This window comes from Meriones unguiculatus, chromosome 16 (assembly GCF_030254825.1).
Source record: "Meriones unguiculatus strain TT.TT164.6M chromosome 16, Bangor_MerUng_6.1, whole genome shotgun sequence".
NCBI lineage: Eukaryota > Metazoa > Chordata > Mammalia > Rodentia > Muridae > Meriones > Meriones unguiculatus.
Window position 1 is genome coordinate 3,217,358 of NC_083363.1, and position 20,816 is coordinate 3,238,173.

Sequence of the window (20,816 nt, forward strand, 5' to 3'; positions counted from 1 at the left end):
AGGAGGATCCTGCCCTGGTCCTGACTTCCTGTCCCGCCCCCACCCCCGCATGGTCCCCTGGCAGTAGTCTCCTGTTGCCCCTGAGTCTGTAGCCTGCCCGCTCAGCTCAGCTGCTTTTCCTTCAGGCTGTGGCTCCTCCGGTGCTGGGGCGGGCACGGTGCACAGGGCTGCTCTCTCACACCTGCTAGTGAGCACAGCCCATCAGCCCCTGCGGCACTCTCCCCTTCCATCAAACCTCAGGCCTTTCCAATTGAGGCCTCCTTTGGCTAAATAAAAATGTAGGATACTGGTTTTTGGAGTTTGGGCTTACAGACGTGACAGGTGTTTTATTTCTTGGTGAAAAACGAACATTCCGTGGCGATTTGTGTTCCTGGCATGGAGTGAGGGCCCTAGAGGCCAGGAACCTCCGGTAACCTCACTAGAGGGAAAAGGGCTCCCTGTCCTGCAGGTGAGACTCTCCCTCCATGCCCTGTTTTCTGAGACCCCGCTGACTCAGCAGTGTCCTGGAGGCTCCAGTTTCTTCTTAAGATTGTTTTATTTGCATGTGGTGTGTGTGTGTGTGTTTGCGTGTCTTTGCACATGCATGGAGGCCGGAAGGTGGCACCAGCTGTCCTCCTTTATCTCTTTCTGCCCATTCCTTTGAGGCAGAGGCTCTCCCTGTAATGAGAGTCTGCATCTCAGCTAGTCCGGAAGGCTCAAGCCCCAGGAGCCCCTCTGTTGCCCTCGTGGCTGGTGACAGGTGTTCGTGTGGTGCCCATTAGCCGCCTGGGCCCTGGGATCTGCATTCCGTGATGGCTCCGCAAGTGCTCCTAAGCTCTGCGCCATCCCTTCAGCCCCCGAGGCCCTGTTGCCTACGCTGTTCCAGCTGTTTCCTGTCCCAGCTCTTGGGCAGGAGGCTGGGAGCCTGGGGCCCTGCCCGGGGGCCCTGAGCTCTGACTGGCCCCTCCCTTCCCACGCCACCCCAGACTGCCTCTTCAAAGTGTGCCCCATGAACCGGTACTCGGCGCAGAAACAGTACTGGAAAGCCAAGCAGACGAAGCAGGACAAGGAGAAGATCGCTGACGTGGTGTTGCTACAGAAGCTGCAGGTGTGTGCCCGTGTGCCCCAGGAGCTGGGGTGCACAGCAGGGCCCCTGCTCCTCAGGTTTAGGGGAGGCCTCACGCACTTCGAGAGGGTGTTGGAAAGGAAAGACTGGCCTAAAAGGCCATGCGTGAGTCGGGGCAGGCAGGAACCCAGAGTCCTTTCTGCCGGTTAGAAGGTGGGCATACCCTGTGCCAGGGCACGTGACTCGGCGATTAGATACAAGCAACCCCGACAGCTGTACTCAGAGTTTAGCGGCTCTTGGAGGTGCCTAATTTGAGGACCTGGCTCTCGGAGCTCTTGGACAAGACCCAGCTGCCCACACTATGAGCCTGGAGTCGAGCCGGCCCCTAGGCCTCTGGCTCCCCCTGGGTTCTTCTGGCCACACGTGTAGTGCCGTGGTGCTGGGCCCGTGGTGAGTGGCCACAGGCTCCTGTGAGTGGACTCAGCTCATGTCCTGCATTTCCTCTGAACAGTGCTGACCCTGGCAGTGGGGAGCTTGGACAGGGTAGGCGGCCGGTGTGCGCCTCTGAGGCCCTGCCCTGAGGGCGAGGGAGTAAAGCGGGCTGGGCGGATCCCACCTGTAGCTGTGACCTGCCTGTGGACGGGGCTGCGGCCAGGGTAGACAGGCTGTGCGGCACGGGGCTACACCTGAGGCCACGGCGGCAGGCAAGGGCCTGGAGCAGTGGGCAGCTCTCACTGGGTCTGGGAAGGATGGGTAATTGGCCTTTGCCCAGCTTAGCCTGCAGTGGAGGCATCCCGAAGAACGGGGTTCGGGAGGGTACACAGCTCTAGGTTGCTGGGTGTGTCAGGGGCATGAGGGCGCCGGGCCCTACTGGAAGGAGCCCTCCAGGGTGGGCTCTCAGACTGGGGCCAGGGTGAATGTGTGCACACACGTGTGTGTGTGTGGGGGTGTTTGTGTGTGTGCACCAAGGCGTCTCCCCCTGGAGCAGCCTCTGAGCCTCTTCCCCACCCTGTGTGTCTGCAGCATGCGGCCCAGATGGAGCAGAAGCAAAACGACACGGAGAACAAGAAGGTGCACGGAGACGTGGTGAAGTATGGCAGCGTCATCCAGGTGTGGCCTTGGCGCGGAGCCTCCCTGCCTTGAGTGTGTGTGTGAGTGTGTGTGAGTGTGTGTGTGTGTGAGTGTGTGTGTGTGAGTGTGTGTGAGTGTGTGTGTGAGTGTGTGTGTGTGAGTGTGTGTGAGTGTGTGTGTGTGTGTGTGTGTGAGTGTGTGTGAGTGTGTGTGAGTGTGTGTGTGTGTGTGTGTGAGTGTGTGTGAGTGTGTGTGTGTGTGTGTGTGAGTGTGTGAGTGTGTGTGTGTGTGTGTGTGAGTGTGTGTGTGTGTGAGTGTGAGTGTGTGTGTGTGAGTGTGTGTGTGTGTGTGTGAGTGTGTGTGAGTGTGTGTGTGTGAGTATGTGTGTGCGCGCTGCTTCCAAGTGTCTTCAAGTTCCAGGGGATCCAGTGCCCTCTTGTGGCCTCTGTGGGTACTGCATGCACAGAGCACACACACCGCCCATACAAACACGAGGGAAAACCTTTATACACATAAAATAAAAATAAGTAAATCTTAAAGCGCAGCTGGTGAAAGCGTTCGTTAGAGCATGTTGTTGCTGCTGCCGCCTCCGCCGCCAGCAGCCACCATGGGAATAAAAACAGACACACCTTCAGCAGCAGAATCCTAGCTTTAATCAGACCCGAGGTCTCCAGGCAGCGTGTGGGGTGGCGTGCTTGGGGCTGTAGGGGGATGGAAAGGGGATGGAAGGTTCTCTCTGCACGTCGGTTCCCTGCGAGTCAGAGGCAGCTCTCTTAGAGGCGCCTGGACCCTAACGGCCCACAGGCATTATCAGCGGGTCAGCTTTCCCGGGCCAAGCTTCCCAGGCCACCTGAGGCTTCAGCCCTTCATTGCTGGCCCCTGGGGGCTGTTGTGAGAGTCTGAGTGCGATTAGTTAGGGCTGGGGGTGTAGCTTCCTGGGTAGCGTGTTTGCCTGGCGTACACAGAGCCCAGGGCTAACCCCTGGCCCCTCACAAACTGGGCAAGTGCTGCTCACCTGCATCCCAGCACTCAGGAAGTGCTGGCAGGACTGTCAGAAACCACAGGTCATCCTGGGCTACATTTGGGGAAAGATGGCACCCGTGTGTGTGTGTGTGTGTGTGAGTGTGAGTGTGCGCGTGTGTGCCAGGCCTGCGTCTCCCGTTGGCCTGCAGTGTGGAGAACAGCTGCCTCTGCGTGACAAGGTGTGCCTGCTGTGGCTGTCTGTGCGCGTCAGGGCGTATCAGCCCGTGACAGGGTGTCTGACGTCCTGTGTGACCGAGGGTCCGGTGTCCTCCTCCCGGGGGGCCTGGCCTCCCAGGCCTGCTGGCCTCACCCCCGCCTCTGCCTCAGCTTCTGCACATGAAAAGCAACAAGTACCTGACCGTGAACAAGCGCCTGCCAGCCCTGCTGGAGAAGAACGCCATGCGGGTGACGCTGGACGCCACTGGCAACGAGGGCTCCTGGCTCTTCATCCAGCCCTTCTGGAAGCTGCGGAGCAACGGGGACAATGTGAGCAGGGGGCCAGGGCAGGAGGGGGCCACGAGGCTCTAGTCCTTAGAAGGGACACGGAGTGGAGGGAGGGGCCCGGGTGGCAAACGGGCTTCTGTTCCTCTCAGCTCACCTTGCCCTGCCTGTCCCCCCCAAAAGGTGGTCGTGGGGGACAAGGTGATCCTGAATCCTGTCAATGCAGGGCAGCCCCTGCATGCCAGCAACTATGAGCTCAGTGATAACGCCGGCTGCAAGGAGGTGAGTGGGCATGTCCTGGGGACCCCAGGCTGTGTGTACCCCTCCCCTGCAGGCTGTGTGTGTACCCCTCCCCTGCAGGCTCTGCCGCTGGTGGTGCTGCCCGGGACCCTGGGCCTCAGTGTCCCTCTCCTAGTGTTTGATCTCATTCTTCACCCCACTGGCCGGCTGCCATAACTGTCCTGGCTAGGGCCTGGCATGATGGCTGCTGGGAGCATCCTGAGCCACAGCAGGAGCTGGGTCGGCTTCCCCTTCCCCCTCCCTCTGGTTGATCTTCAGCGCTGGCTCTGCCAGCTGTGCCACCAGCCTGCCTGCCCCCACAGGTCAACTCTGTCAACTGCAACACCAGCTGGAAGATCAACTTGTTCATGCAGTTCCGGGATCACCAGGAGGAGGTGTTGAAGGGGGTAAGCTCGAAGCCCCTCCCATCAGGCCCCTCCTCTTCCTGTGAGGTGACCGCCTTGGTTCTGCACCTCCTCAGCTTTCTTTTGCGCCCAGCCAGTCCCCCATGTGTCCCAGCTCTCTGTTCTCCCCTCAGCTTGCCACATTTTCTTTTCTTGCACAGGAACATCGGAGGCCTCCCCACTCCACCTTCACCTTAGGGTGGCCAGATCCTTTGAGCATCCTTTGCCGTCTCTGGCTTTTGCTCTGTGGGTCCCACATTGTGTGCTGAGCTTTGGCAGGGCTTCTCCTGCCTGCTGCCAGGGGTCAATGCCTGCCCACCTGTCCCCAGGGGTCAGTGCCCGCCCACCTGTCCTCAGGGGTCAGTGTCTGTCTTTACCTGTCCTCAGGGGTCAGTATCTGTCCTTACTGTCCTCAGGGGTTGGTGCCTCTTCTCTGTCCCTAAAAGGCCAGTGCATACACAGGGAAAGGAGGAGGGACTGAGAGGCAGAGCAGCCTCCTACACCTGCAGGGGCTACTGAGGCAAGAGGGAGAATGAGAAGCCTAAAGAACCAAATTTTTGATGGAGAGGTATGGTAGGGTAGGGGTAGGGTAGCGAGAGTGTGAGGCGCCCCAGCTAGAATAGTCTGGGGAAGCTGGGAGTGCTGTTTCCAGCTGAGAAGCCCCTCCCCTTCCAGGCTGTGATTAGATGCCCTGGCTGTCCATGTCAACCTGAGCTGTTCTAATACCTGCTCCTCTGCCTGCTGAGCCTTCCTGTTGTCTACACGTCAGTCAGAGCCCAGTGCCCCTCCTCCCCAAGGCCTCCCTGTGGCTCATCCCAGTCCTGGCTTTGGGCAATGCGTATAAAGCAAGCCCTTGGGCTCAACCCTGTGCCTTACCCACAGCAGCTTCTGGGGAGGCCGTCATGGTGCTAGGCTCAGATTCTGGGAAAGCTCGAAGCAAGGCTTTCTCAGCAAGCAGGGCGCCCTTGGTGCCTTCCTCTGCACTGAGGGACAGCACAGTGTCCCTAGGTTCTGCTGTGATGCAGTCTGTGTACGGATGCTCTCTCACTTTCGCTCTGCCTGACAGTGTGTAGAGCCAGGTTCAGTGCAGGAAGACAGACGGTGCCGTTAGGTGATCATGGGGTGACAGCCTCAGGGAGGGAGGAAGTATGCTGGAGGGATGAGGTGTGGGTGGGCCCTGAGACCGAGGCAGGGGCTCCCCCACTCGGCCCAGGCTGCGAGGCTCTTGGCAGCCTGTCTCTGCCCAGGTAGTGTGGGAATTACCTCATGAAACCTGTGATAGGGTTCTGCCGGAAGCCGGGGTTGTTCCCGTTTCTTATAGAAGAGGCAGCTGGGGGTCAGGGACATCACGGAACTTATCTGAGCTACCTCACAGCTTGTGAGAGAGAGCGGGGAGGGGCCAGGATTCACACCCAGCTTTTCTAAGTCCTGGAGGTGAACGAGCCCTGGCTGCCACCCTCTGGCCACCACGGAGAGCAAAATAAATGGTTGGTGGGTGGATTTCCGGTGTAGGGAGGGGGTGGCCCTGGGCTGGGAGGCTGAGAAGGGGGTCCTTCTCCTTCCTGGACGAGGCCATTAGAGCTGTTTGGCGGTACTGCTAAGGGCGGGCCGCAGTGTGGAGAGCTGAAGTGGAGGGCTATCGCAGCACCTGGCCGCCCTGTGGCCTGGGGCTTCGCACTCTCAGCTCTCCGCCCGGGATAGCTCAAGGGGTCCTGCGGGCCACATCGAGGGTCGTCGCCCGAGGCATGGCTGTGAGCGTGTGACCCCCTCCTCACCCCACCCACAGGGAGACGTGGTGCGGCTGTTCCATGCGGAGCAGGAGAAGTTCCTGACCTGTGACGAGTACAAGGGCAAGCTGCAGGTGTTCCTGAGGACCACGCTGCGCCAGTCTGCCACCTCGGCCACCAGCTCCAACGCGCTCTGGGAGGTGGAGGTCAGAGCCCTGCGCTTCGGGCTTCACCCCCGGCTCCCCCAGCGTCCGGGCGGCTGGAGTGCCCCTCCCGGCCTTCGCCTGTTCCGGCCCTCCTCACCCCCTCACCCTTGTGTGCCCCCAGGTGGTCCACCACGACCCCTGCCGAGGAGGAGCAGGTCACTGGAACGGTCTGTACCGCTTCAAGCACCTGGCCACGGGCAACTATCTGGCTGCCGAGGTGAGCGAGGGGCAGGGGTGGGCGTGGCATCTTCGTGTGCTGGGGACACGGTAGCGTGTGCACGCTTGCTCATGGGCCTGAGGAGAAGGGGCCATGAAGGGCCATGTGGACTTTGGGCCTGGGGCAGGCCCTCAGACGGGGGAGTGCCTGCTGGGTGTGTGCTAATAGCTTATTGTCTGTAACCACCCCTCACCCTGTACCCCTGTTCAGGAGAACCCCAGCTATAAAGGTGACGCCTCGGACCCCAAAGCTGCAGGACAGGTGTGGAGCGAGGAAATCGTCTTCCCCTGGGGCTGGGGGCCTGAAGGAGAATGGGGGGGACAGGAGGGGAGGCCACAGAACCTAGGAAATGGCTGGGATGGGGGGAGAAGGCCGCTCGGGTGTGGCCCAAAAGGAAGCATCTGGCCCGGTGTCCTCATCCCAGGGGGCCCAGGGCCGTGCTGGCCGCAGGAACGCGGGTGAGAAGATCAAGTATCGTCTGGTGGCCGTGCCCCACGGCAACGACATCGCCTCTCTGTTTGAGCTGGACCCCACCACGCTGCAGAAGACCGACTCCTTCGTGCCCCGGTGGGTGTGCGCTGGCTGCCCGAGGCCATTTGTCTCTGGGTCCCCTGGAGCTGCAGCTCTGAGATCTGCTTGCAGCTGGCCTGTGTGCAGGACCCCAGTCCTGTTTGCTGTACCCAGGTCGGCCCTGTGCTTGCTCCACAGCTGCTTCTCAGCCCCTTGGCCCTGGCCAGCCAGGTGTGCAAGCACTAGGTGTGAAATAGTTGGTTCGCAGCCTGGCAGTCTGGAGAACCCGGATGCTGGCTGAGGAGGTCAGGCTCTGGCCCACCCACCCTGAGGACTTAGGATGTTACATCCAGATGTTTTCCTGAGGCGGGTCCTGCAGCCCGGTTGGCAGGCACGAGGGTCTGGGTTCACTATGTAGCCCTGTGTAAACCAGGGAGGCGGCACATGCCTGTAATTCCAGCACACAGGAGATGGAGGCAGGAGGTCAAGGTTATCCCCTCTACACAGTGAGCTTGAAGGCAGGTGGGGCTTCAGGAGACCTGTTCTTTGGGTGCTGGAGAGATGGCTCAGTGGTTAAGAGCACTGACTGCTCTTCCAGAGGACCAGGGTTCAGGTCCAGCACCCACATTACAGCTCACAACGTTAAGATCTGACAGCCTTACACAGACATACACGCAGGCAAAACACCAGTGCACATAAAATGAATGAATGAATGAATGAATGAGCGAGCCAGATGTGGTGGTGCACACCTTTAATCTCATCACTTGGGGAGGCAGAGGCATGTGGATCTCTGTGAGTTGGAGGCCAGCCTGGTCTACAAAGTAAGACTAGAACAGCCAGGGCTACACAGAAAAACCCTGTCTTGAAAACCAAAAAAGAAAGAATGAAATGAAAGGAAATGTACCAGGGTTGTAGAGGTGACTCTGCAAACAACACGTTTTCTGTCAGGTGTGAGGATGGGAGTCTGGATGTTGAGAATCCATGGGGAGGCCGGCTGGGAGTGAGGCCTGCCTCCCAGCACGAGGCCGAGACTGGGAGTCTCTGTAGCCAACATTTCTCACTAGATGCTGCAAAGTGTTGAGCTCCTGGATCAACAAGAGCCCCTGCCTGTATGTAAAAGGCGGAGGTGATGGAGGAGGCGGCCTAATGCCAGCCTCCAGCCATGAGCACACCATCCACTCAGCTCTGGGAACTCCCGTGTACACACGGGAGCATGGGGTTCCGTGCCATCTAGGCCTTAGTGTGTTCTATGAGACCTCAGGTAGCTGCCTCCCCTGCCCTTCTTCCGTCTGTCATCTGCAGAGTGGGGATGTCAGATGCCAGGCCCCGGGGTTGCTGGGGAATCGTGGAGGAACCGTTGGCCCCTTGTCTTACCTGACAGCCTTGGGCTTGCTTTGTCCGCTTAGTTCCTACCCCATTGGTTTAAGGGCGCACCAAGGCCTGTGTGCCTGAGAGTGAGTGCAGCAGCAGGAACAGGCCCCCATCCTCAGTACCCACGAGGTGGAGGTGTGGGGAGCGGAGGAAGAGGATGGTGTCGGGAGTGGGGAGCAGAGTCTGTGGCGCCCTTGCTCACCGGCTCTGCGTCCCCTCACCTAGGAACTCCTATGTGCGGCTGCGCCACCTCTGTACCAACACGTGGATCCAGAGTACCAACGCGCCTATCGACGTGGAGGAGGAGCGGCCTATCCGGCTCATGGTGAGGGCCCTGTGCACAGGGCAGGGTTCTGCCTGGGCTGGAGCTTGTGCCTGGCGTCCACTGACCCCCGTCTCCATAGCTGGGCACGTGCCCCACCAAGGAGGACAAGGAGGCCTTCGCCATCGTGTCGGTGCCCGTGTCTGAGATCCGTGACCTGGACTTCGCCAATGATGCCAGCTCCATGCTGGCCAGCGCTGTGGAGAAGCTCAGCGAAGGCTTCATCAGCCAGAATGACCGCAGGTGCGCCGGGATGGCGAGGTGGCATTGCGGGGCAGGTGGCTGCGCTTCTCTGTAGGGCCATAGAGGCGATGCAAGCCGGAAAGTGGGTACAGGGGGTGGGGCTGTTTGCCTGTGTGGGCCCAGGCTGGCAGGGCCCTCGGGAGCCGCCCCTCAGCACAGCACGCCTGCTTCTGGTGTTGTCCTGGTCAGGTTTGTCATCCAGCTGCTGGGGGTCCAGGGACCTGGCTGCCCCTGCTCCCAGCCTCACTGCTTATGTATACCACATCACTGGGGCTCAGGGGAGGGAGGGGCCTCGTTGGTGTCACACAGCTGGAAGTGGTGGAACCCGGACACCATGCAGGTCCCCTCACACCAAGCGCAGCCCCACCCGCCAGCCCAGCAGCTCTTTCTGACCGCAGTGTTCTGAGCTTTGCCATCTTGGGACAGTTTGGGGTCCCTGGAGGGTAGGGTGTGGGGCGGGGCTAGCGCTGGGCCCAGCTGCGGGGCCGGCGTGCGACTCCGGGGAGAGCTGTTTGCCTGTGTGGGCCCAGGCCGGCAGGGCCCTCAGCACAGCGCGCCTACTTCTGGTGTTGTCCTGGTCAGGTTTGTCATCCAGCTGCTGGAGGACCTGGTGTTTTTTGTCAGCGATGTTCCCAACAACGGGCAGAATGTCCTGGACATCGTGGTCACGAAACCCAACCGGGAGCGGCAGAAGCTGATGCGGGAGCAGAACATCCTTAAGCAGGTGTGTGTGCTCTGCGGGCTCGGGGCTCTGCAGGGCCTCGTGGCTCTATATGGGCTCTTAGCTCTGCAGGGCCTCGTGGCTCTGTAGGGCTCGTGGCTCTCCAGTGGGACTTGTGGCTCTCCTCGGGGGCTTGTGGCTCTGCAGTGGGGCTCAGGCCTCTTTCTGAAGGGACAGTGGAGGCAGTGCGGCTCAGCAGGAGAGCATCTGAAGGGACGCTCTGGGCTGGCGTCATCAGGGTCGGGCTCCAGGGACCGTGAGGGCAGGCAGGATGGGAGAGACCCTTTTACTCTCTGCGCCGCTCAGATCTTCGGCATCCTGAAGGCTCCGTTCCGTGACAAGGGGGGGGAAGGCCCGCTGGTGCGGCTGGAGGAGCTGTCCGACCAGAAGAACGCCCCCTACCAGTACATGTTCCGCCTCTGCTACCGGGTGCTGCGGCACTCGCAGGAGGACTACCGCAAGAACCAGGTGAGCGCGGACACCCTGCTGGGCACGCGCCGCCTTCCCTCGGCAGCTGTCTCCCGGGCACAGAGGCTGGCAGCCAGGCGCTGCGAGGCTGGGTACAGAGGCCACCAGGGATGGCTTCTGCAGGGCGTGCCCGGCTGCGGCTCACCCCAGCCTGCCCTGGGCTCTGTTGTGGCCATCTTAAAATACCTCCTCCTCCTTGTTTTACGGAGACAGTGTCTCACTATGTAGCCCAGGCTGGCCTGGAACTCGCTATGTAGACCACAGAGGTCTGCCTGCCTCTGCCTCCCAAGTGCTGGGGTTAAAGGTGTGTGCCACCTCCTAGCCTAAAACTTTTCACGTTCGAACAAGTTTTCACTGTTTACTTAGTACCATTTAGCCAATCTTGCTAGCCAGGCGAGGCTCTGGCAGGAGACACGGATCACAGCTCAGGCAGCGCGTAGAGGAAAGCCGCCCTTCTGCTCTGGCGCTGCCTCCCACCGCCTCCTGAAATGGGCCTCTCAAGGCCGCTCACTGTCTCCCGTGGAGACACTCCTCACTTGGGCCCACAAGATAACAACACAGGGCGGAAGCCCGGCCTCCCAGCCTTATCTCTGCCCATTCCTTTGGCCCAGACTCTGTCTAGTTCCCTCACCAGAGGCATAACTGGAGACTTTTAGAAGAAATGCTTGGCTCTGGCAGCCTGCACAAGCTAGATTCGGCCACTGGTTCTGTTACTAAAGAGTCCAGCTAAAAGTAGAGGGAGAGGCAGAGAGGAGAGAGAGAGGAGGGGCTTATTCAACATGGCTTCATTAATAAGATAGACAATGGGGTTCAGTACCCAGGTCTGCCTTTGGGTACCAACCTGAGCTCTGAAGCATCCCGGTGCCTCAGCCCAGCTCCTCTGCAATAGTACAAGAAATCAGCTCTAAGGTGGAGCCTTCACCTTAGATATTTAGATAATTATAATTATCTAGATAATTGCTCCTATTTTGGGGTGCCTTGCCCTGCAGGCTCACTGTTGCTTGGGGACTGGTTCATTCCCGTTACAAAGATGGGTCAGTTCCTGGTGATCCCAGACTCCAGAGGCAAGCAAGCATGTGGGCCAAAGCAGAGGCTCCAGGCGGGCTGGGATGTGGCTCAGTTGGTGGGGTCTTGCCTAGCAGGCGTGAACCACCTGGTTCCTTCCCAGCGCCGTATGAACTGGGCATTGGCGGTAAATGCGCATAATCCCACACTTAGAGCGGGGGAGGAGGCCCAGGCGTCGTCCCAGCTCACAGGACAGCGACACCAGGCTGTCACCCTGCCCCCTCCCCTGATCTGGAAGTCCGTGTGGAGCCGGCAGAGCAGCCCTGTCTCTTGCCTGTGGCCCCTGTGACACCCCCACCTGCCTGCCCCCAGGAACACATCGCCAAGCAGTTTGGAATGATGCAGTCACAGATTGGCTATGACATCCTGGCCGAGGACACCATCACTGCCCTGCTGCACAACAACCGGAAGCTGCTGGAGAAGCACATCACCAAGACGGAGGTGGAGACCTTCGTCAGCCTCGTGCGCAAGAACAGAGAGCCCAGGTGCCCGCCGCACCCACCTGCCCTGTGCCTGCTGCCGCTGGGCTGCTTGTTGTTGTTTTCAGACAGGGTTTCTCTGTGTAGCCCTGGCTGTCTCAGAACTCAGACTGTAGACCAGGCTGGCCTCCAACTCACAGAGATCCCCCTGCCTCTGCCTCTGGAGTGCTGGGACTAAAGGCGTGCGCCATTACCGCCCGCCCGCCTTCTGATGCCGGTTGACGGCCGACCCACCTACACTGTGCAGCTGCTCCTGTCCAGAGCAGGGGTGCAGGGTAGTGGTGGGAGAGCTCTCAGGGGCTCAGTGTAGCCCTAGCAGATGCCGGTTACCATACAGAGACCCCCAAAGCCTCCTGGCGGCTGAGTCAGGGTCTGCCTGAAGCATTTGTTAAATGTTTTGTTGCCGGGAGGAGCCAGCGGCTGCTGCCGGGGCAGCTGGGCAGGAGGGTGGGCTGGCTAAGGGGTTCTGGCCTCCCGAGCAGCTTCTGAGTCTGCTGCTGGCCCTGATGACCCGCCCAGGTTCCTGGACTACCTCTCCGACCTGTGCGTGTCCAACCACATCGCCATCCCTGTCACCCAAGAGCTTATTTGCAAGTGTGTGCTGGACCCCAAAAACAGCGACATCCTTATCCAGACTGAGTGAGTGGCCCCCCCGGACCCAGGGGCTCCGCGGGGTTCAGGCTAGCGTTGGCACCCTAGTTCCTTGCAGATAAGCACCCAGTGCCTGTGGTGCCGGACACTGGGGGGTGGGGGGTGCCGAGAGGAGAATGAGCCATGGCCTCATTCTGAAAATCTGGGCTGTGTTCCACCACCCTGATATGTCGTGAGACCCCCGTCTCAAAAGATAAATAAGGGGCGTCAGGCTCCGGGTGGCCCCCTGACGGTGCTGTTGCGTGCAGGCTGCGGCCCGTGAAGGAGATGGCCCAGTCCCACGAGTACCTCACCATCGAATACTCGGAAGAGGAAGTGTGGCTGACGTGGACGGACAGGAACAACGAACACCAGGAGAAGAGTGTGAGGCAGCTGGCTCAGGAGGCGAGGGCAGGCAATGCTCACGATGAGAGCGTGCTCAGTTACTACAGGTGCCTGGCCCTGGGCCCGCCGCCCCTCCCGAGAGTCCCAGGCCTGTCAGGAGCCTCCTGGCTGCCCTCCTCCCCTAGCCCTGCACAAAGCCTGTCTCCACACAAGGCCGGTCCTGAGGGCCAGGCTCGACCTGGTGGCCAGGCCTTAAAGAAAGCTGCATTGCCCTGTGTCGGGCGGGTCCCCTGTGCTTCCACTTAGCTGTTTATGTGTTGCCTGTCTTCTTGTTTGCGTGCTGTTTTAGTTTTTCCGAGACAGGGTTTCTCTGTGTAGCCTTGGCTGTCCTGGACTCATTTATAGACCGGGCTGGCCTCGGACTCACAGAGATCCGCCTGCTTCTGCCTCCCCGAGTGCTGGGGTTACAGCCTGGCTTGTTTAATTTATTTTTTATCTCGAATTTATTGTGTGGGGGTGTCAGTGCTGTGCCCCTGCCCTCTCGTGTGGTTCCTGGGGGCTGGATTCCGGTCATCAGGCTGGGCAGCAAGCGCCCTTCACCAGCTGGGCCATTTGACTGGCTCTTGGTTTTTATTTTTTTTTTCTGTGTGGATGCTTTGCCTGCATGTATATCTAAGCACCATGTGCATGCCTGGTGCCTGTAGAGGCCAGAAGAGGGCATTGGCTCCCCTGGGACTGGAATTACAGTTGTGAACCATCATTTGGGTGCTGGGACTTGAACCTGGGTCCTCTGGAAGAACAGCCAGTGCTCTTAACCACTGAGCCATGTCTCCAGCCCCTTCTTTTTTTTTTGAGGTAAGGTCTTGCTTTGTAAACCGGGCTGTCCCCCTAACTCATGGCAGTGCTCCTGAGTCATTATACCTGGCCTGTGTGGTTTGGTTTTTCAAGACAGGGTTTCTCTGTGTAGCCCTGGCTGTTCTGGATCTCGCTCTGTAGACCAGGCTGGCCTTGAACTCAAAGATCTGATTCTCTCTGCCTCCAGAGTGCTGTATTAAAGGTGTGTGCCACCACTGCCCGGGTTTTTTTTTGGTTCTGAGACAGTGTCTCCCTCTCTAGTCCAGGCTGGTCCTGAACTCAAGGTGATGATCCTCCTGCCTCATCCTTCGAGGGCTGGGATTCTAGGAGTGAGCCACCGCACGTGGCCCAGACGTGTCTTCTGTGGTTGTACAGGAGGCGCTTGCTAACTGCAAGTGTGCCCCGGGCGCTCGCACCTCATGGCAGCCTGGGCAGTGGGTAGCACTGTGCCCTCCAGTTGAGGAGCAGAAGTGCAGGGAGTGGAAGAGCTTGCGGTGTTTAGCCGCAGCTCACACACAGGGTGGCCTGGCGCCAGGACCCTGAGGTAATGAGCTGAAGGTGGGAGGGAGGCAGTGACGTCACCCAGGGCGAAGCTTCCATCAACGTCCTCATCTTGGCCTCACACCTTCTGCCAACTGGCTCTCCCACTCTCCCCCCACCCCCACCCCGCTTCCTGTAAAGACCTGTCCTAGGCAAGCTGGAAAATGCCCGCCCTCCTTTCCCAGGAGGGGAGATGTCCTCCCCGCAAGGTTTGGTGCTGTGCCACTCCAGGCAGCCCCCACCAGGGAGGGCCAAGCCTCAGCCCTCGCCCCGGCTGCTGCCCTCTGACCTGCTGCCCCCTGCAGGTACCAGCTGAAGCTGTTTGCCCGCATGTGCCTGGACCGCCAGTACCTGGCCATCCACGAGATCTCCAAGCAGCTGGGCGTGGACCTGCTCTTCCTGTGCATGGCGGATGAGATGCTGCCCTTTGACCTCCGGGCCTCCTTCTGCCACCTGATGCTCCACGTGCATGTGGACCGAGACCCCCAGGAGCTGGTGACGCCTGTCAAGTTCGCACGCCTCTGGACGGAGATCCCCACGGCCATCACCATCAAGGAGTGAGAGGCGGGGCGTGGGTGGCTCGCCAGGGGGAGGGGTGCAGCGCGGGTGGGCAGGCGCGGGGACCCTCATGCCTCCCACTTCCGTCTCCAGCTACGATTCCAATCTCAACGCCTCCCGAGATGACAAGAAAAACAAGTTTGCCAGCACCATGGAGTTTGTGGAAGATTACCTAAACAACGTGGTCAGCGAGGCTGTGCCCTTCGCCAACGAGGCGAAGAACAAGCTCACCTTTGAGGTGAGGCGTGACCCAGCCTCAGTCAGCAGCCAGAGATGGGTTCCAGGACCCACGACGCCGTTTTCCTGGGGCTCTCAGCCTCCTGGGGGATCGAATGGGCAGCGAGGGCCCCCTAACAGCCGGCTTCCCCCGGCTGCAGAGAGCAGAAGAGAGCTGGCTGGCTGAATCCCCCTAACCCATCAGCCGGGGTCCTGCCTTCCCAGGCCCCACCCTCCTGGGAATTCCATCCTCTGGACACTCCTTCATCCTCGTTTCCTCTGTCCTGTTTGGACCCCAGTAGAGCCACTCTCGCCCTGGACCATGGGCCCCCAAGTACCTTGGTCTAACTCCACAAGCCACACTCTGTATGTGTTGGTCCTGCCAGAGCAGAACCAAGCCTGCGTACATCAGCCACACCCCCTTGCGGCTGGCCACGCCCCCAACGCTGCCACTCCTTTATCAGCTCCACTCCTCCTCTGCCGCACCTCTCATTGGTCTCCCTCCACATGCCTCTGCATAGACTGGTCCCTTCCCCTCACCTGGCCAACCCCCTCCACAGGTGGTCAGCCTGGCCCTCCCCTCACCTGGCTTCGCCCCCTCCACAGGTGGTCAGCCTGGCCCCACCTCCTCCACAGGTGGTTAGCCTGGCCCCCCCCTCACCTGGCCACCCTCCTCCACAGGTGGTCAGCCTGGCCCCCCCTCACCTGGCCACCCCCCTCCACAGGTGGTCAGCCTGGCCCCCCCTCACCTGGCCACCCCCCTCCACAGGTGGTCAGCCTGGCCCCCCCTCACCTGGCCACCCCCTCCACAGGTGGTCAGCCTGGCCCCCCCCTCACCTGGCCACCCCCCTCCACAGGTGGTCAGCCTGGCCCCCCCCTCACCTGGCCACCCCCCCTCCACAGGTGGTCAGCCTGGCCCACAACCTCATCTACTTCGGCTTCTACAGCTTCAGCGAGCTGCTGCGGCTCACGCGCACGCTGCTGGGCATCATTGACTGTGTTCAGGCCCCGGCGGCCATGCTGCAGGCCTATGAGGAGCCTGGTGGTGAGGCTTGGCCCCCTCCCTCATCCCTCCCTGATACCCCCAGTGCCACCTCCGTCTTGGCCTGCCATCAGTCCCCTCCTACCCGGGTGGCCTAGGCGCTGGGAAGCTCCGGGGTCTGGCTTGGAGTGAGTGAGGTGCAGGACCGCCCGCAGGAAGTATGGAGAAGACCGGAGCTGTCGGTCTCCAGACCTCCCCCTGACACCCCAGGCGCATGCTCATCTAAGTTGTGCTGGGGTGTGGCCCCGATTTCAGCTTCCCACAGAAGTCTCACACCGCCCGCTTGCTTTTGCGTTGGTCGGTTGTTTTCCCAGACTTGGCCTAAAGCTCGCCTCCCGCTGCAAGCCTGCCTGGGTTAGCCGGGTCCTTGTAAGCTGCCCACAGCAGTCAGGGGCGGGGAGCCCTGCTGCGCATGCCCCGGTTGAGCCCCTCTGTGGCCCACAGGCAAGAACGTGCGGAGGTCCATCCAGGGCGTGGGGCACATGATGTCCACCATGGTGCTGAGCCGCAAGCAGTCCGTCTTTGGTGCCTCCAGCCTGCCTGCCGGAGCGGGTGGCCCCGAACAGCTGGACAGAAGCAAATTTGAGGAAAATGAAGACGTTGTGGTGATGGAAACCAAGCTGAAGATCCTGGAAATCCTGCAGGTGCTGGGCAGGTGGGTGGGCGGTACCGGGAGGGGCGGGGCCCTTGGTGCTCAGGTGGGCGAGGCCGGGAGGGGGCGGGGCCCTTGGCGGCCGGTGGGCGGGGCCGGGAGGGAGCCTCCTCCTGGAGACCCGTCCTCACAGGGCGTCCGTGTGCGTAGTTCATCCTCAACGTGCGCCTGGACTACCGCATCTCGTACCTGCTGTCCGTGTTCAAGAAGGAGTTTGTGGAGGTGTTCCCCATGCAGGACAGCAGCGCGGACGGCACGGCGCCCGCCTTCGATTCCACCAGTGAGCTTTGGGTCCGGCCACCTCCCGCTGTCCCCTCCACCACTGTCCCCTGCTACCTCCCGCTGTCCCAGCCCGGCCTTCCCACCCCCACAGATACATTTCCATGGCTCCTTCGGTTGCTGCAGAGAGGCGCGGGGCAGGGACCCTTCCTAGGTGGGGCGTTGGGCCCATAGGGGGACCAGGAGCTGGCCAGGCCCGGCCGCCTGAGCTGCTGAGCTACCGGCCCTGCTGCGCCCAGCATGGAAGCTTCTCCCTCACAGCGAGACGGGCAGCAGGAGCATCCAGGGCTGCCTTGGGCATCCCGTGCCCGAGTTTCTGGCTACCCCAGATCTCTGTCACTCTTGCTTCCCACAGCTGCCAACATGAACCTGGATCGCATCGGGGAGCAGGCGGAGGCCATGTTTGGAGTGGGGTGAGCCTGGGGTTGAGGTGGGCTCAGGGTTGGGGGCAGGCTGCCAGCCTAAGGGTACCAGCCCGTCTGTGGACACCCTGGGTTTCCCGAGGCCAAGGGGCTGGTCATTCCCACGGTGTACCCAGAAAGACCCTCCCCGGCTTGCCCATCGCCCCCGGTAGAGGGTGAAGCCAGACCCTAGTTATTCTGATAATTGCCCCACCTTCACGAGGGGCAGCTGTGCGTCTGTGTTCAGCTGCGCTCAGGGCAGCTGGCCGGGCAGATGGGGGAGGTGCAGCCCGAGGCCCCCAGCCCTCACTCCAAGCCTCTGCCGTTGGGTGCCCAGCCTGCCTTGGTATCTAGGGTACCAGTGGGTCTCTTCTCAGAACTCACTGTGAACGCCTGACACAGGGGCTGGCCATGTGGTTCAGTTGCAAGAGTGCGTAACTAGCATTCGTGAGGCCTGGGTTCGATTCCCCAGCACCTCATAAGCCAGGTGTGGCGTTAACACCTGTCACCCAGGGCTCAGGAGGTAGAGGCAGGAGGGTCGGGGCTCAAGGGCACCTGAGAGAGTTCAAGGCCAGCCTGGGCTACAGGAGATCCTGTCTCACAAAATAAACCAGGACGGAGAAGTCCAGGCCAGCCTGGGCTACAGGAGAACAGAACAGACTCACAAAGTCGAGCCTACGACTTTACAAGGGAAGGCAGTGCCCTGAGATAGTTATCAACACCCTGAAGAAGGTGACTGGGAAGCCACAGCTGCGTGTGCTCCTTATTAGCACACCAAGTAGCAGCTGCTCGGGTGGGTGTCATTAGGGTGTCATTAGCACGGCGACTCCAGCTAGTGGCGAGAGGAAATGGTATTTCACAATTTTCATTAACAAGTCCGGTGACAAGCGAAAGTGTCTGTGGCGTTTACTGGTGACAAGCCCCAGGCCGGGCTGGTTTTCCCTCACTGAAGGAAGCAGTGTCTCCTCGCCCCCTCAGCGTGGGGGGCCTGTGGTGGCCACGTGAAGTGCGGCTGCATCAGGGGCTTGTTTGAGGGTCATCTGAGGCCCCAGGGCAGTGGGAAAGGGCGGATGCTTTGAGTGCAGCTGCCCTGGGCTTGGTTCTGCTGCGACAGTGGCGGGACGAGCCAGGCCCGCGCTCACCGGCTCCCACCCGCGCCCCCCCCCCCCCCGGCAGGAAGACCAGCAGCATGCTGGAGGTGGATGACGAGGGAGGCCGCGTGTTCCTGCGTGTCCTGCTGCACCTGACCATGCATGACTACGCGCCCCTGGTCTCCGGCGCCCTGCAGCTGCTCTTCAAGCATTTCAGCCAGCGCCAGGAGGCCATGCACACCTTCAAGCAGGTGAGAGGGAGGAGCCGGCAGCTGGGCCTCCTCCGGCTGCCTGGAGCCCTGGGACGCTTGGGGTCCCATTGCTGAGAGCTTGGCCGGGCGCTGGGTCTCACGGAAGGCCTTTCAGCCCGGTTCAGGTCCTTGAGGGGAGGGTCCGTCTCGGCCACCTTTGGCACTTCCTGGCCTGACTCATCTCTTCTGCGGTGGACAATGCTTGAGAGTGGGCAGTTATGTCCACCTTCGTGTTTGCTTGTGGGCATCCCTCACTGAGCTGCCTAGTGTCTGTCTCCTTGACAGCTTCCTATGAGATGCCTGTCAGTCAAGGCTGGCATTTAGCAAGCACCCATGATACCCTGGTCGTTGACATCCGCTTGCTTGGTTTCCCAGAATTCCCCAGCCCCCTGAGTATGTGCCACTACTCCCAGCCCCAGGTCCAGGCCCTAGAGTTCCGCTCCCCCCTTCAGCCAGGGCTCAGTGACCCTGCAGGGCTCTCCCCCGCCTTTCTGGCATCTGAGTGAACCAGTGACAGGCCACAGTGGTGTGTGACATGCACCTGAGTAACTGCAGCCAGGTGACACGTTAGCTCAGGGCAAGAGTGCAGGGAGGGCTTCCTGGAGGAAGGGGCTAAACACTGAACAGATGGAGGTGGGAGTGCCACCTGGGTGTGGGGTCCTGGCGTTGGGAGGCACAGGAGTTCCCTGTGTGACTGCGGATGGGGTGTGTGCGCCCCCGTGAGCCTGGCACACCCTCCCTTTGCAGGTCCAGCTGCTCATCTCGGCCCAGGATGTGGAGAACTACAAGGTGATCAAGTCGGAGCTGGACAGGCTGCGGACGATGGTGGAGAAGTCAGAGCTGTGGGTGGACAAGAAGGGCAGCGTCAAGGGCGAGGAGGGGGAGGCAGGCGCCACCAAGGACAAGAAGGAGGTGAGGCTGGCTTCCGGGAGCCAAACAGGGTGCCCCGAGCGATGGGGCACGGATGACCCTGTCTCTGTCCTCAGCGGCCCTCCGACGAGGAGGGCTTTCTCCAGCCACACGGGGAGAAGAGCAGCGAGAACTACCAGATTGTCAAGGGCGTGAGTGGCAGGGCGTGGGCCGGTGGGCGAGGGGTGGGGAAGAGTCCCGCAGCTGGCCAGGCCTCTCCCAACTCCTCCCCTCAGGCCCTGCGGCCAGACAGCTCCCACTTTTCCGGTGTGTTCCAAACAACCCCACCGAGGCCCTGATGGAGTTATTTTAAAGCTCAAGGAATTTAATGAGATTCCGCTTTACAGCCGTGTCGCTGTGCACTTTATGGGCGGGATGGGATTTTAGTCCTTCGCTGGTTTGCCGCCGGGATGGCCTGATTCAGCACGGCCCTTGCCTCCTCCCGCCCCTGGGGTAGACAGATGGGTGTGGCCGAAGCTGACCAGGCAGAGGGGCTCGCAGAGGAGGAGGCACAGGCCCCCATCTTCTCCCCATCTCCCCCCTGCAGATCCTGGAGAGGCTGAACAAGATGTGCGGCGTTGGCGAGCAGATGAGGAAGAAGCAGCAGAGGCTGCTGAAGAACATGGATGCCCACAAGGTCATGCTGGACCTGCTGCAGATTCCTTACGACAAGGTAACCGGGCATCCAGCCCGGCTTGTGCCGCTTGAGACCCCCAGGGCCAACCTCACCAGCCTACGCCTGGCCTTTCGCCCACCTACAGCCTCCTGCTCTTTTGAGTTTACCTTGATGCCCCCAACCTTTGATCTCCCTACCCCGACCTTGAACCCCCATCTCTTGCTCTGATGGATTTGGCTTGACTTTGGTTTGCTGTAACTCTTTCTGTGTGTCTGTCTCTCTGTCTCTCTTGGTGGTGCTGGGCATTGGACCCTGCTCATGCAAGGGAGACGCTCTTCCACTGAGCTGCACAGCCCTTGAGTTTGATTTGACCCAGCCTCCATGACCCGGCCTCCTTCCCCTCCTCTGGGCTGACCTTGCCTTCAGCTCCATCTATCAGCTCTCAATCTGTGGATCAACCTCTCTGGGTCAAATGACCCTTTCACAGGGGGTCGCCTAAGATGATTGGAAAACACATACTTACATTACAGTTCATAACTGTAAAATTACAGTGATGAAGCAGCAACAAAACAGCTTAATGGCTGAGGGTCATCATCACACAAGGAACTGTTTGTGTTTGTTTTTGGGTTTTGGAGACAGGGTTTCTCTGTGTACCTTTGGCTGTCTTGGACTCATTTTGTAAACCAGGCTGGCCTCAGACTCACAGAGATCTGCCTGCCTCTGCCCCACAGAAAGCTGGGTTCACAGGCGTGTGCTCTTAACTGCTGGGATTTGCTTTAGGCCCCTCGGCTGATTTTTTAGAGAATTAATTTGGGCACATATGCTCACCCCCCCCCCCC

At 60.4% G+C, this 20,816-nt stretch overlaps 1 protein-coding gene across 1 annotated transcript in view; it reads left to right on the plus strand.

The window, feature by feature from the left end:
• The window catches only part of Itpr3 (inositol 1,4,5-trisphosphate receptor type 3), a gene marked incomplete in the record, with an annotated part of 59,946 nt that overhangs the window by 22,722 nt on the left and 16,408 nt on the right, over positions 1 to 20,816 (plus strand). The window contains 26 exon segments of the mRNA XM_060369139.1: positions 966 to 1,087; positions 2,069 to 2,155; positions 3,467 to 3,625; positions 3,764 to 3,862; positions 4,183 to 4,266; positions 6,050 to 6,196; positions 6,318 to 6,413; positions 6,624 to 6,674; positions 6,838 to 6,980; positions 8,520 to 8,619; positions 8,699 to 8,859; positions 9,442 to 9,583; positions 9,887 to 10,048; positions 11,426 to 11,598; positions 12,112 to 12,231; positions 12,492 to 12,674; positions 14,268 to 14,519; positions 14,614 to 14,758; positions 15,640 to 15,781; positions 16,223 to 16,422; positions 16,581 to 16,710; positions 17,065 to 17,122; positions 18,287 to 18,452; positions 19,200 to 19,364; positions 19,439 to 19,513; positions 19,909 to 20,034. Coding sequence (XP_060225122.1) covers positions 966 to 1,087; positions 2,069 to 2,155; positions 3,467 to 3,625; positions 3,764 to 3,862; positions 4,183 to 4,266; positions 6,050 to 6,196; positions 6,318 to 6,413; positions 6,624 to 6,674; positions 6,838 to 6,980; positions 8,520 to 8,619; positions 8,699 to 8,859; positions 9,442 to 9,583; positions 9,887 to 10,048; positions 11,426 to 11,598; positions 12,112 to 12,231; positions 12,492 to 12,674; positions 14,268 to 14,519; positions 14,614 to 14,758; positions 15,640 to 15,781; positions 16,223 to 16,422; positions 16,581 to 16,710; positions 17,065 to 17,122; positions 18,287 to 18,452; positions 19,200 to 19,364; positions 19,439 to 19,513; positions 19,909 to 20,034 — 3,488 coding nt within the window.